At 41.0% G+C, this 15,914-nt stretch overlaps 1 protein-coding gene across 4 annotated transcripts in view; it reads right to left on the bottom strand.

Annotated features, from left to right (window-relative positions):
* NTNG1 (netrin G1) overlaps positions 1-12,514 on the bottom strand; it is a 460,778-nt gene extending 448,264 nt beyond the window's left edge. Inside the window, exons 1-2 of one of the 4 annotated variants that reach the window (XM_074188305.1) lie at positions 12,437-12,514; positions 3,016-3,794 (exon numbers count right to left, since the gene is read on the bottom strand). In XM_074188305.1, the coding sequence (XP_074044406.1) occupies positions 3,016-3,261 (246 nt within the window). In that variant the 5' untranslated portion in view covers positions 3,262-3,794; positions 12,437-12,514. Of the gene's footprint in view, positions 1-3,015; positions 3,795-11,001; positions 11,091-11,379; positions 11,895-12,436 lie in introns of those variants that run through there. The other 3 variants (XM_074188307.1, XM_074188304.1, XM_074188306.1) reach the window with 3 other exon arrangements.
* Positions 12,515-15,914: the final 3,400 nt, after the last annotated feature.

Raw genomic sequence — 15,914 nt, 5'->3', positions numbered from 1 at the left:
TTAGATGATAGATTATTAAATCATTATGCCAATAATATGCATATTAAGGAGTACAAATTAAGCATTGACAGGTAATGCCTCATAAACCCTGGGCTCTTCCCTGAAAAACTGGCATGTTCAATGTCTAACTAAGATCCACAGAAGACTCATGCATATGAGCGACGGCCCAGATTCTGATAGTTATAAAGCCCTTTGTGGGGTAGGGTTTCTAAAAAGTGAGCCCACATGTAATTTAAGGATGTTGAAGTTTGATATTCAGTTTTATTTTATTTTATTTTTTTGGTCAGAACCTGTGGACTACTGGGAATGAGTCCAAAGAAGACTAGGGTTGGAAAACTGGGTCAAAAAGCAAAAGATAATTTCTATCCCAGCGGAAAACATATTCTCAAGTCCATAAGTAACTTCTGCAGCACAGTAGGCTGACAGACCTAACAATCCCTGGAAACAGGTCCTTCAGAATTCAAATTCAATATGCTTACCCCTACCTCATGCTGCCTCCCTCATAGGAGTTATACCAAAGAGGTAGCCAAGGATAGCAGATGTACACAGGTAAACCACCCACTGAACATATTATAACAGATTCATGCTGCTTGGAATTACATGTTAAGAAAGACTCTGTTTCTAACTTTTTTGTTCATTTCTGCATTCTTCGACAGTTTTTAAAAAGTCATGCTATTGTAAATGCCATAAAGAACTATGTAGACAAGGCTATTTGAAACACAAGAAGCATTAGTGGGCATATTTCTTACACCTTAAGGAACTGGATATTATAGAATATATTGCCTGAAAAGCAATTTCCCCCTAGATTCTGATTCTGTCCACTGACGTTTTGTCAAAAACAAACATATTTTATAAAGATGACAAACTTCTTGCTTCCCTTTATAGGCTTTATGAAAATTATTTGTAATTCTTTGTAAATAACTACCTTCTATGGAAGTCTCTTGATTCTACATTTCAAATTATTTGCTCAGTATACACCTGTTTCCCAGAGAGACAAGTCCTCTTTGAAATATTTAGACTTTTAAAGCACTTTAGTCATAGTGACACCTAATAGCCAACCTCTTTTTCTCATTCTCCACAAAATCAGGTCCAGCTTATATTTCAAACCAGTCCCCAAAGGCACTTCTGAAAAAATGGCAAGCCCTTAGTGTTCAGGTGAAAACGCTCTTTATAGCTCAAAATTGTTTCCTGTTAAAAAGTCTTTTTCTGAAATGCTAGGTCTAAGATGATCTTATGCTAATTTAACTCACTGGGGATGGTGAACAGATGTTACTTTGATTAATAGTTTCAGTATCCTGAAAATGCCAGACCAGGTTCAAAACAATAAAGTCAGGTAAGAAATGTATTAAAAACATCATCCTCATATTCGTCATGTTGGAAGGAAAATGGGATCACATCCCCTAGACCAAATAAAGGCCAGCTGTAAATCAAAATAATAATATTAAAAAAATTCAATCCTAATTCCTTTAATTTCCATCATTACACCATTTATCATTATGTTTTAGTGTATTTACCTATTTGTCCTTTTTATGAAAAAATTCCAACATAGATATCCCAATCTTCCATTCTTTTTGGAATTTTATTCACAAAAACTTAAAATTTCAAGCTGGCAAGATCAATGATCCTTATCAAAGTAGACTTTATACTGATTTAAGAATACCATTGACAAATTGGAGAACACATGCAAAGAGGGCAACCAATTGGATGAAGGTTATCAAAATTATTCCATATAATGATTAGTTGAAAAACTGAATATGTTTAAACTCAAGAAGAGAAGTCAGTAATGCATATAGTCAAATATTTACAAGGTTGTCATATGGAAATGGGCTTGGACCCCCAAAAGTAGATTCAGAATCAATAAGTGGGAACTAAAAAGAAGAGAGTTTCTTCTTGATGTGTCATTCTTGATAGAATGTAAGTTCCTTGAGGGCAGGGATTATTTTATTTTTAGCTTTGTATTCCCAGAACTGTATGTAGAACTATATATAAGAACATATAGAATTTAAGAAATGATAATTGGTTGATTGATGCAGAAGGAATTATTTTTATAGATATAAGTTAGAATTGGCGGTCATCAGTGTGCCTCCCAACTCTGAATTTCCATATTTCATAGAAAAGGAAATGGAAATCTAGAAAAATTAAATGATTTACGCAACATCATCTCCCTATTCACTGACAAAAGCAGAACTAGCATCCAAATCTTTTGATTTCCTCATTCAGTGCCTTGTCCATTAGGTCACACTGTCCTCCTAGCCTCCCTCATTACTCCCCCCAACAATTTCTTTGGTCATTTTGTTTGCCAAATCCAGACCCATATTTGCATTGAAATTGTTGACTTGTAGCATCTAACTATATGTTCAATAGGAATGTCTTTTCTGAAGAAGCATTTTCCTGACATGTCAATTCTATTACTTTGCTATTCTTCTGCTCTGTAGTTCTTGGGGAGTGGAAAGAGAGGAATCACTTAGCCAACCACATTGAATCATAACTGTTTCCTGTCACTAGTGTTTAGAGCCTAAAGACTCAAACATATTCGTCTATTTTGTTATCATTATTACTAATACTAATAATAAATTATCATAATGATAAGTTATTGTATGATCACATTATTATTATGGCTATTATGATATTGGAAGATATTTTGACCATTACCATCACCATTACCACCCCCTACCAGACTTTTTCATTTAGCAAACCAAGTGTGATTGAGTCCCATTCAGACTACCTAGATCTAAAACTGAGAATTCATTTAGGCTTTCTTAGAGCACACTTCCTAATATAAAAACCTCTGTTTTCCAGGGAAGCCAACTATGAATCTCAGTATATCCATTGTACAGATTATCATTTCAGATACAGAAATTCTCCTTTTAGAATGAAACTTTCCTGTAAAACCAAATCTGCTCCCTGAGGATTCTACTCATTTTATGTTTTCACACTTTGAGCACTTGCGTATATAAGTCATGGCTCCCCCCCACCCCTTAACCTGAAAATACTCTTTTTAAAAGTTTGTCTCACCATTGCACAGAATGTCTCGGGCGGATCTCCACAGGTAATGTCAGGAGGATCCAATTTCACTTTCAGATATTTTGTCATGTCAGTAGCTTCTGGCTGGCACGCCATATAATCCCAAATTTTCCCTTCTTCTGTGTAAATCTGAGTCTTACACACGTCATAATGTCCCCACACTGATGGGTAATGTTGCATCACTGAGGACACAGTAACCCAAAGGGCATGAATTGATAAGAATCTTGACAAATACATCTCTAAATCCTTTGAAAACTTCACCAGGACTGAAATAAAGTTGGTGGACGGTGACTTTGTTTTCTTTATGTATAATGGGCTGTGGATATATGTTTTTAAATATACCCAGCCAATGAGGCCCCAAAGAAGGTTCCAAAAACCAAGAGTAATGATGTCTTAGAATATAATGCTTTTTAGTGTAAGTCGAGGACTTTGGTGGGAGCCTATCATACTCATTTCACAACCTTTAACACCAGCCTTACAATTTTTCTTTGTCCCAGAACTTATTTCTAGGATTGTTGGAACTTGCTTTGTTTTGTTTTGATTTCTTCTTTGTTGTCGTTGTAACAGATGTCCAAGAAGGGATGATAATTTAGCAAAGTGGTAGGTCTTCAGTTCTACTGCTGATAACCCTGAGTGGTCCTCCTCAATGTTCACGGCTCACAGGGGAGACCCAGACTCGCTGATAAATCAGTATCTGAAGCAAAAGGATGAGTGTCTACAGCCCGGTGTCTGTTTCCCATCAATCATTCTTTTCTTCTGGCACCGACACCCTTTTAGAAACAATAAGAGTAAGAGTTATTGTCCCAGAATCAATGCATTACCAAATGTCTGATATGTTGACATTTGGGAGGTTTGCTGTAATATAAAGCAAATTGGTGTAATATGGATAACCTTTACTGTTGCTGCTTTGCTAGAATGAACAAACCACAGAAATCATGCACGTTGGAAAGCATTCTGATATGAAGCATTTAACTCCTCCCAAACAAAGGCACATGTGTGCTATTACAGGTGAGTTACAGGTTTGGGGGGGGGGGTTCAAAAATTATATTTCTATCTTGGCTAAGTGGAGAGCAAACAGCCGGATTTAAACATTCCTCATATAGCTGGCAAGGCTGGAAAATCCTGAAAGAGAACAATGGGGGAAATGAGCTCTTTTATTATAATGACAAAGAAATGACAACTACGTGTATGCCTTTTGTCTCTTGGCAGAGGGACCCTAACGATATCCAAATTCCTTCTACATTTCTTGCTTTTGTTAGCATGAATGAAAAACAGTATTGTTGGCACTAGGCTGTCCCATTGGATTTGCTCATTACTATTGGAAGAACTTAGAATCTTTTGTTTAGCTGTATTTAGTGATAGAGATGAGACTTGGTTCACTAGAAATTATTTAAAAATAAATCTAGAAGGGCAAATTTTCCCCTTTTTTGGATTTTCCATTTTCTTAGTTCTTTTTACATGTCATTTCTGTCTTTTTTGTAACAGGAGTGGATAATTTGTCCCAACGACCAACATTATACCCTATATTAAAACTTTGATCTCTGTGGCAAAATGCCCAATTTAAAACATACACATAAAAATAGAAGAGGGAAAGTTTACAGGTCATGAAGTAGAATGATATGACATTTACTCTAAAATAAAATAAAAGTTTACCCGTTCACTGTTTAATCAATGTCTATTACTGAAAATACACATTTAGAAACAATGGTGTTGCACATTCCAACTGAAAACTTTTCTCTTTTGAGCTGGGTATTTGTCAAAATTAAACAAATACTTATATTTTAAATCCAGGAGCAATTAAAGATAATGAAGTAGGTAAGATGATCAATTGACTTATTGTTTGTGTGTAATTTTGCACCCAGAAAAATGATTTCTAGACTTCACAATGCAAAAATGAGAAAAATGAAGTTTTTTTGTGAGCCTCATCATAGATCTCCCTAAATCGACATAATACTCTTTAAATATGCAAATTGTCTTCAAAACAATCCTATAAGAGGACTTGCTATACTTAAATAATACACCATCTTAAAATGAACTAAGCTACAGACACTACAAAATGCCAACAGATGGTTGAATAGTGTTTCCATAGCAAAGTAATTTATAATAATTGCTTTATGGATGCAAGTGCAATTTTCATTATATTCCATTCATAAAATGTTATCATACAGCTGCAATTTGCAATACTTTCTATTAGGAAGTATGTTGAATATTTGAATTTCCATGAAGAAATAATTAGTAGTTTATCTAAACATGTATAAACCACAGATCTGAAGTTGTCACTTTTTTAATAAAGTAAAACTTGTATATGGAGCATATTTTAAATTTTTTAAACTAAAAAATAAGTTGTTTATACCCTTGTGTGGTGGTTAATTGAGGATTCTTCCTTTTTTCCCAACAGCATCAAGGTTAGTATTTTTAGAAACACTCATTTGTTAAACAATTTAATTATTTCTGAAAGTGTTAAAAGTAATATAAAGTAACATTGTCTGGAAATAGGCATTAAATATGTTTACTACATGAGCAAATTCACTGCCAAATAAAGGGAGGAAAAGAAGCACTCTACACAAGAATGAGAAATCTACTAGAGTTATACCTATTAACCTAGAATTTTACATTTAACCATAGAACTACTTATGAATTAAGAATAATTTTATTGGTGAAAATAGCAGATTCTGTCTTGAAGAATCTGGAATAATATGCTTTGGATTTTGACTTTTTTTCTAGCATCATTTTTTGTTTGTTTGTTTAAATGTGAATGACACAATGTCTAAGCTTATAAAGATAAATTTGAATTATCCCAAGGTTCTCTTTATTGGTTTTCAGAAAGAATTCATGCAACCCCACCCTTTCGTTATTGGTAATTCTATCCTTTCTCCATTCTTTTCCATACCACTTAGTGCAACTTTCTATACTTAGCAACTTACTGCAACTTCTATACTTAGTTAAGGCAAAGCAGTGTTCCCGATATCCAATTTATGAAAATAGGAAGCAAATGTGCATATTTATATGCACAGTTTGAGCATAGAGTTAGGCCAAGGGTTTGCACCTGTTAATGTCTCATGACGCAACAGTCCTGTCAGAAAGAGATTCTAACTGAATTCTAACTGATTCCCAGTTACAATGATGGTTATTACATGGAATTATATACTATCACATTGATCTACCATAGGGCCTGACAAGGGGGGGGAAAAATGCAGAGGAGTGCAAGATATTTGAATATTAGGCAAATGTAGGACTGAGCAACAGACATCTCTGACAAGAAGCAGCCAATTATAGCTTAAATTTCTGGCGCATAACCAGTTGTGATTAATAGTTTTCCATTACATTACAGACATATTATTAATGTATTAAAAATGTCAGGCTTTGGCAAGAACTAATACAGCAAAGCTGAGTTAGTCTGTAGAATCGCCATTTAATGAGCTCCTGTTGACACTGAGAAAGACACTGACCAAAATGTATTAAAGAGCACGTGGAGGGGTCATCAAGGCTCTCATAACCCAATTATGTTATTTGTCTATATTATTCTTAATCTTTGTAGTGTTACTCATTGTGTATTCAAGACTTGGAACATCTCTTGTTTCTCAAGATTGCATAAACTTTTTTTAAAAAATTCAGAGTAACTAAAAATTAAAAAGAAATTAAACTTCCAAATTTCAAAAAAATGAAATGTTAAACTGTGAGAGAGAGAGAGAGAGAAAAAAGATCTTTTTCAAATCCAGGCATGTACTTTTAAGAATATAAATTTATAAAAGGAGAAAAATGCTCCCTAAAGAATAAAATTAGATCACTTCTAATATCTAAATTTTGAATCTTTTACAGCTTTGATCTCCACATGGCCATCATTCAACTGGGTTAAACTTAAATTTTAGATGGGCTTTAAAAATCTAAGTCATGGCCACAAAGGGCTAAGCAGTCTGATTATGCAAAGAGGGGTATTCAATGACATTTTTTGGCATTAGCACACTGGGACTATCCCTTCTGGACTATAGCTGAATTAATTACAAAGTAATTTAGGTTTTGAATTTTCTCCTGTGCCATATACTCTAAATATATGCAACACCAGAAGAGCTTTCTGACAGGGTCAAATCTCGTGATGTCCATTTCTTTACTCAGCAGACCTTAGAAACTCAGAGTAATTAAGTAATGTCTTTGGGTCTGTCAGCAACCCCAAGGACTGAAGAATGGTTTTGGACAGAAACTCCTGTTACCAGTCTGTAAATGCTTGGTAACACACACATTATTGTATGAGCATGTGGATGAAATGTACAAATATATACATTTTTCATACATCTCTGCCTGACAGATGCTATTGATCAGGGACAGAATGTACTATTAAAAAAACGGAATCCATACAGTACATCTTTCTGGGTTTTTTTTTTCAGTTTCCTGTAGCTGACTCACTTCCATCATGGATTGGCTTTCCACAGTATTCCAAAGGCCCTTTCTTTTGACCCAAATAGAAGCCTCAAACTTATAGCTGCAAACTGTTATAGTTAAAAAGATTGCTACAGTACTCTACCAAAATAAACTGCCAATTCTTTTCAATGTCTTATGACCAAACATCATGGGCTAACTCTTTTACATGGCTTCCAGAATTCCATTTTGGATAGAACATCACACTTGGTGGTGTGGCTGAGCTGCTATTTGTTCTATTGACCCTGAGTTTTGAATTCAAGGTGCATCTGGAATTGGAGACTATGAATCCATTCCCCATCAACATTAATTTGATAAATATATATACTCTGAAATGGAAAGAAATAGAATAATGTGATTTGCAATCATATTCCATTAGGAGTGTCTCAACTGGCAAAGGCGTAGACAGCTTCAACTACCTATCAATACCAAACAATATCATTCAGTGCCTATGTTGTCTTTTTAAAAAGATATCTTAAATAATACTTTGCATTTAGGCATCTTTTTTGTAGCAAAGTAAGCATTTCTAAGTATCTCCATTGGACCTAGATTGGCATCAGCAATTTTTTGGATTGCTTTGTGATATCACTAGCATACAATATTTACATCATGGGATATTATAATCCTTTACCTAGCCTTTGAGATCCTGAATACAACCAAGTTATTTCAATAGAGTCTCCATCTCAGGAGAAAATCTTCCACTGAAACTAGGTAGCATACACTTCATAGGATGCATTTTTTAGGTTTTAGGATCGGACAATCTGCTTGATTATTAAAATTCCTAATGTCATTTCAGAACCGAAGTACCTAGTAAAAAAAAAACTGGCTTCCCAACAAACTTCTCCATTTGTTCAGCCAAACACTAAATTTCTTCTGTTCCAACTAGCCAAGCCAGGAAGATCCACATTCTCCAGAAATGGCAGTTTATGGAAATAAGTATCTGAAGTTTGAACCCAGTGTTACAGGAGCTAATAGAGCATGTCATTTTAAAAACTATACTAGATTCTAACTCCTATGAGATGGTATTTATCATATATGCATGCACACTTCAAATCCATCATATGAGTGGTCTAAAAGATTATTTTCCTTCCAGACATGCTTTAGTAACTGCCAGTACCTCTTTCAAAGTCTTTCTGGCACATAAAATCTTAAGAAGGTATATAATAAATATGATTGTTGTCCCCAGTGTAATTCAATGTAAAAAAATTATTCAACAAAAATATTTGTATAAATTTCACACAATTGAGAGGAACTATATCACACTTTATCTTCTACCCTCAGAAAACGGGGACAAGCAATCCTCAAAAGTTGTCCAAACTAAAATTGCAATTACTAAATCAAGTTTAAGAATTTAACAAATGAAGATTTGTTTTTGCTTTTGTCAGATTCCCCAGATTCACCTACCCCTGAATTTCAGAAGGGAAAAGATCACTGGACTAGTAACCAAGGTATAGAATTCATGGTATTATGATATTGCCATTCAGTGGTGGAAAATATCAGGTTTCCTGGAATCTGAAAAATAATTCCAGATAGACTCCATATAAGCAATAGAAAGAAATGTATTGGAAAAGGATTCCAACATGAAGGTATCTATTTTCTTTTTTTTTCTTTTGATATTTATTAAAAAAAAAAAAAAAGAAAAAGCCTCTGGATTCTACCCTTAAAGCAAGGGAAAGTTTAAACAAACAAAACAAAAATAGCCAACAACCTTTGCAATATATATTTTTAGAGATAGCTTTTTTTTCCTTTGCCATGGTGGAATGAGGAGGAGGGAAGTAGTCAAGTCAAGTTACTGAGTTCAAAATTTATAATAGGTTACCTAGCTTAACCTATCCAGGCATAAAGATGCTCAGGAAAGGCCACCTATTTCCAATAAACCTTAGTGCTTGGGTCATTGATTCTTCTGAAGTTTAGTTAGCAAATACTTTAAGGAAGAGTTGGCTTTTATTCATTTTTCCAGGCTAAAGTTTTAATTTCTCAGCTGTGTAGAGGGGGAGGGCACTTTTAGTAATTTCCATCCTAAAACTGGGCTTTATTTCCAGAACAAGTGATGTGCCAACTTCACCATATGCTTATTGGAATTCTCAGTCTTTTCTATTCCAAAGGCTGACACACTGTTATGATACAGGACAGCTCCTTTATTTGATGAGGGGACTCTGTTCTCATTTTCTAGCAGATTTTGTACTAGCTACCCTTCTTGTCGAATCACGTCTATTCTCTCCTTTTAAAGTTCCAGTTCCATGCCATCCTTGTGCCACAAGCCAGGCTCCTTCACTAACCCTGATGGGTTTGATGTCCTTGGCTTGGGGTGGGGAGGGGAGGGGAGAAAGCCAGGTTGCTAATGTTCATTGCAAGAAGTTGATGAGGATAGCTTGAGGTTTTATTTATGAGCCTGAATTTAATTAGATGGCAGTGGGGGGAAGCGAAGGTTGGGGAATCACATTGAATGTACTGAGAGGAGTTTCAATGACATGCCAATATATGAAGTCTGAGATTAATTAGTCACTGGAGGAGGAAAACCACTAAAAAAGCAACGGGGGGGGGGGGGAATAAGACTTGTTTCTCCCTCCTCCCCCCAAGCCCCCGCCTATTACGGGCTGCAAAGACAGGACAACCAACTCCAGCTCTTGCAAACAAAAGGTCTTTGAGAACAGCCGCTAGTCATCTCCAGTGCAAGGGCAAGGTACTCCTAAGTGGATCCTGAAAAATGGGTCCCCGGCTGTGGTGGCCAAAGAAACAGCAGAGGGCGCAGTTTCTTTTTGTATCCAACTTTTCCCTGTATGAATCACTTAATTGGTTATTTTGAGCCCAATAATATTGGGTATTATTTGTATTATATATAGATATCCACAGATCCATACAGGGGAGAGGAGCATTGTGAGCAATTCAATTTCCCCAGTCGAGTCCATCGACTGATTCACTGAATGGGAGGAAATAATGGGAGCAAACCTTGCAGCCCCGCATTCCGGAGTCTGTTCCTCTTTGCAGCCTTCTTTCTCTGCCAGCTGCAGGCTATGGGATAGTCAAGCTTTAATCTTGCACCAATAAAGGGGATTCAAAGAGAGACTTCAGAAGCCTCTGCCTTTAGTCCCCGGCGCCGCCCGGGCTGCAAAAGGACTCATGGGGAGGGGAAGGCTGGTGGGGTGTCGCCCCGCCGGCCCATCCCAGGGCAAAGCCGCCAGAAGCCCTGGTGGGTGGTCAGGTCCCTTCCTTAGAGCCAGGCTCGGCTCGGACGGTCTCTCTAGGGGCAGGACGCCAGGCCCTGACCCAGGTGGGGGGAGCCCAAGAGGGGAGGGGGGCTCCAGAGGGGGCGCTTGCTGGCTACCTGATGGGCGCGCGGACGGGGTGTGTGCGTGTGTGTGTTAGTTCACACAGGCTCAGCACCCAGGCAGTCTTCTACAAAGTTCCTCTCATTCCCGGGAGCCCCCCCTCCTGCCTGTGGATTGCATTCCAATGCCTCTGCCTGGGGGGCCCTGGGGTGCGGGGAGCGGGCTTCAGGGCGGGTTAAAGAAGCAGACGGGCGGGTCGCTGAAGGTGGGCGGGCGGGCGGGAGGCTGCACTTACCGGGAGGACCATTTGCCCTTGTTACAGGAGGCGGGAGGCGAGCAGACGGCTCCTGGCCGCGGACCTTCCCAGCCTCGTCCGCGTCCAGCGGCGGCAGCGGCAGCATCGGAGCCCGCGGCTGCCGGGCGGAGGCTGCTCTCCCCCGCGGCGCCTCCTCGGGCGAGCGCGGGGACCCGGCACAGGGGCGGTCGGATGAGGAGGGATCCCGGGGGGAGGGGGGGTCCAGGAAGGAGCCGTCGAGCTCGCCCCCACCACCGCAGAGTTGCTCCGCTTGCCTCCAGAAGTCCCGAGGAGAGGGCGTGGGACTGGGGGCTGGGGAAGGGGGGTGGCGGAACGAGAGCCCCCACTACGGCAATCAACGCCCCGCTGCTTAATTACCTTCGGCCGGTGTCGAAGGGAAAGAAGCGGCTCCCGGAGGAGGTGGCCCTTGCAAGGCTGAGACCCCAGAGAGGGAATTCCTCTTCGGTGTCCTCCTCTTCCGAAATGCAAAAAGATCAGTGACTTTGACAGGTAGATAGGGGGAGTGCAGAGGGGGAAAGGGGTGGGAGGAGAGAGAGAGAGAGAGAGAGAGAGAGAGACAGAGACAGAGACAGAGACAGAGAGACAGAGACAGAGACAGAGAGAAGGGAAAGGTGCCTCTCCCTCCCCAAAATGCGAGGGTAAGAAGAATAAAATTGCAGGCAGGCTCAGTCTCCCCAGTTGCTCACTCTCCTCTGCGACTCCCCGCGCCACCTCTCCCACTTTTCGCCTTAAACTTTTACTGAGGCTCTGCCGCTGGCTGTGCTGTTTGCTTTATTTCCACCCCCTCCTTTCGGGCTCGGGGGGAGGGCTCGGCCCGTTTGTTTGCTCCGAGGAGCCGCAGGACGCCCGGCGGCCCCGGCTCCCCGCGATCGGATGCGGCCCTCGGCTGCCCCGCTCGGCCCGGCTCTCTCCTCTCTCTCTCTCTCCTCTCTCTCTCCTCTCTCTCTCTCTCTCTCTCTCTCCCCGCTGAAGACGCGGAGCGCGCTCCGAAGGGACATCAATCAGAACAATGAGCCCTGGCGCCGAGGAGATCCTCCCGGGCCGCTTTCGCCGGGGCTCCCTTCACGCATTCCTCCACTCAAGTCAGAAATGCCGCGGCCCAGAGCGTCGCCGGGCGGCACAGCAGACCCTCGCCAAGTCCGTGTGATGGCACATACATGGCCCGGGCTCCTCCGGGGCGCAGCCTCCCCCGCCCCCGGCGCCCTGCCCGGACGGCCCCCGCGAGCCTCTCTCGCAAACTTCGGGGCGCACGCAGATTAAAGGGAGAGTGAGACAGGAAGACAGGAGGGGGGAGGGGGGCGGGAAAGGCAGCTCGGCGCAGCGGCAGCCCACGGGTGGGCGGCAAGTGCGCGCCACTTAAAAGCCAGATCTTCTGCCACTGGCAGTAAGTAGAGGATTGCAAACCGTATACTACCTCGAGACCGGGCGCTCCGAGCGGTCCTAACTCCGACGGGCTCTCGGAAGCTGTGGCGGCGCCCCCCACCAGCGGGCTGGCAGTGGCCTCCGGACCCCCTCGCCTCGGGTCCTGGCGGGCGGGCTCTCTCCTCTAGGAAGCAGCCCGAGCAACCTCCCGCCTCCACCCACGCCCCATGGCCACCCCACCCTCCCTGTCTGCGCTGTCCCCAATCGCCAGCCCTTCGGCTGGCCCCAGAAGTGGTCTTTCGGATCCCGGCTTTTGATCACAGTTCCAGTTAGAGATTTCACCAGTTGGCACTCGAGCGCCGGGATCTGTGTCTCCCTCATTCAGCAACGGAGCCGACTGGGGCACGGTGGAGTGCCAAAGTGGGGCATGCTTTGCAGGAGCCTCCCCCCGCCCCAACGTGGAGATGAAGTGTCCCTCTCTCTGGAAACCCCGTATCGTCACATCTCCAGGGGGTCTCTGGATTCCCTCCCCCCTTCCTCTAGAGACTGGCAGGCAGGGCACCTCGAGAGGGATGTACATTACATCACCCACTTTGAAAGTAAGGACCACTTAACAGTTGGAAGGCTTGAGGACGCGGATGGGGACGGCGGGAAGCGATGCACAGAGCTGGAAGCAGTGACCCCTTCCAAACGAGTGAAGCCCCATCTGGCGAAGGGGTGTGGCACTCCATTCTCCCCTCTCCTTTTCTTGCCCACCCCTGACACTGCCCACCCCACCACCCCAGTGTGTGCGCGAGGGAGCTTCCCTCCCGTGCTTATCACTCTTAAATACGCGGCACCAGGGAAATGATTTGTTTCTCTCCTCTTCACTATGGCTCCCCTCCCTCATCACTAGTTGGCAGCCTGGGTAAGATATAGGGAGAGAGAGAGAGAGAGAGAGAGAGAGAGAGAGAGAGAGAGAGAGAGAGAGAGAGAGAGAGAGAGAGAGAGAGAGAGAGAGAGAGAGAGAATCATAGGGGCTTCCTCCCCACCTATCCCCTCCCATTTCATCCTAAGACTTTAACGTAGAATTCACAGGGAGGCACTTCTTTTGATTTAGCAACTCCCTATCCGCTCTTCTTACTTCTTAATGGTTATGGGAGGGAAGGGATGTGATTAAGAAATTGTTGCGTTTGGAAATAATAGTAATAATAAGTCAAATCTTGGTTCTTCTAATTACTGTCACTATGACCCAGGACAAGCCATTTAACCCCAGTGTTTTCTGGTCCATAAAATGAGGGGTTTGGCAAAGTGATCTCTAAGTTCAAATTTAACCATCCCTATGAGAATCATGAGCCAACTCCCTAAAACTTATCTACCAAGTTATAGAGAGGTGATTTGCATTGGTCGAGAAAGATCTCTCTTTTAGAAAATCACATTTTCTCACCGTATCCCTTATAAATGGATAACCTGTGTGTCTAACTCTGAACTTTTCTCCCCCTTCCCTCTGCTCTCTTTTCTCCTTCCTCCTACTTTTCTCCTCCTCTCCCTCCTCTTTCTCTCCCCCCTTGACTGTAAAAAGAGCCCAGTCTTTTCTAGCTTGTCATCTTGAAGCAGAACTTAAAGAAAAATGTCCACTGATTTCTGAGCTACATAAAAGTGCTTGCAACAAAAAGTCACTCCTTCATACCAAGCCGGAAAGAACTCTTGCTAGTTTTTTTCCCCTTTTCTCTTCCCTCTTACATTTGAGGTTTTAAAGAAAATGAGAAAACATTAGGGAATTCAGGTATTTTCCAAATTATTTCAGATTTGTAAAGCCCCCAGAATTACAGGGTCCTCCCCAAAATTAAAAAAATAGTCTTCTAAAATTACTGTCCCAGCAGCCCCTATTACCTTGCCCCAAATTTCATTTGATGCAGCTCAAAAGGTCCACTCTTCTCTGGTTCATCTCAGACAAGTCATAGGATCACGAAATTGAAGCTGAATGTGAAATGAGAGGTCATTTAGCCCAACTGACTAATTTCACAGCTGAGTAACTGAACCCAGATAGGTAAATAACCTGCCCCAAATAAAAGTTAACAGAAATGTGATTCAAATGGAGGATCCTCTTACTATAAATCCAGCATTCTAAAAGTTAAATAAGTGTACTAGTTAATTAATTTTCTATTAATTTTTATATAGCTTTGATCACTTCATCCAAATATTTCTATTATCAAACCAGATTTCCTGATTATTTGATTTCATATTGATTTCAGTTTGAAAGAATCTAAGAAAAAACCTATATTTGATTCTACTATAACCCATATCTACAGATTCCCTCTACATCACCAAGTAGTCATCTAGTCCTCTTCATCCATATAGTAAATTTTCCCGGTGCTTGTCTTAGTTCCTTGCATATAAATATTTCATAAATGTTGAATTTCACTGTCGTTGTGCCCCTGTGTTGATATTGAATTGTGGTCATTCATCTGTGATGGATCTTATTTAAAACGTTACTACTCTAACAGGTAGCTGACTTAACTTTTCCTTATTCTCTTTCACAATGTTATATTTTTCTCAGAATCACTGAGATAGGAGAGACCTTGGAGCTATCTAGTCTTCTTTTTAAAATATGTGGAAGTGTATCGAACTCCAATGTTATAAATTTCCTCAAACATTTAGAAATGTAAAGACCATTAGAAATCATTTAGTCCAGGTATTCTTAACCTTTTTCATATCATGGTCTCCTTTAATGGACCCATCATAGAATAATGATTTGAAATTTATAAAATATAATATGCACAGTGAAATAAAATACATATTATTTTCCTGAACCAAGTTCGTGGACTTGGAGTCTACACAAGAATTCCTTGAGATTCTGTGGATCTCAGATTAAGAACCTCTTTTCTAACCCATCAGCCCATTTTACAGACAAGGAGGTAAGTCTCACTGTTGTTAAAAAATAATAACTAGGGGTGGCTAGGTGGCGCAGTGGAGAAAGCACCGGCCCTGGAGTCAGGAGGACCTGGGTTCAAATCCGGTCTCAGACACCTAATAATGACCTAGCGGTGTGGCCTTGGGCAAGTCACTTAACCCCATTTGCCTTGCAAAAACCTAAAAAAGAAAAATAATAGCTGACATTTCTATAATACTTTGCGTACATGTGGCTTTTCTGATCCATTCAGATTCAAAATCCAGCACTCTACCTACCAAACAAGGCTCTGTTTCTGGCCATCACTCTCCTATATGTGTTGTCTTAGTCATTGATAATAATTAATAATAACAATACTAGACTAACATTTATATAGTACTCAGTCTTTGCTAAGCACTTTACAATATTATTTAATCTTCACAACAATTTTGGGAGATAGGTACTATTACTATTCTCATTTTATAGTTGAGGGATCTGCGGCAAACAGGTAAAATGATGTGCCTAGACTCACACAGCTAGTAAGTATCCGAGGCTGGATTATGAACGCAGATGTTCCTGACTCCAGATCCGGTGTCCTATCAACAGTACTACCTGATTGCCTCTACAAAAATAAAATCTTAGCTCCTCAAATCTAAGCTCC

This window comes from Macrotis lagotis, chromosome 5, assembly GCF_037893015.1.
Source record: "Macrotis lagotis isolate mMagLag1 chromosome 5, bilby.v1.9.chrom.fasta, whole genome shotgun sequence".
NCBI lineage: Eukaryota > Metazoa > Chordata > Mammalia > Peramelemorphia > Peramelidae > Macrotis > Macrotis lagotis.
This window is presented reverse-complemented; position numbering and strand designations above follow the sequence as displayed.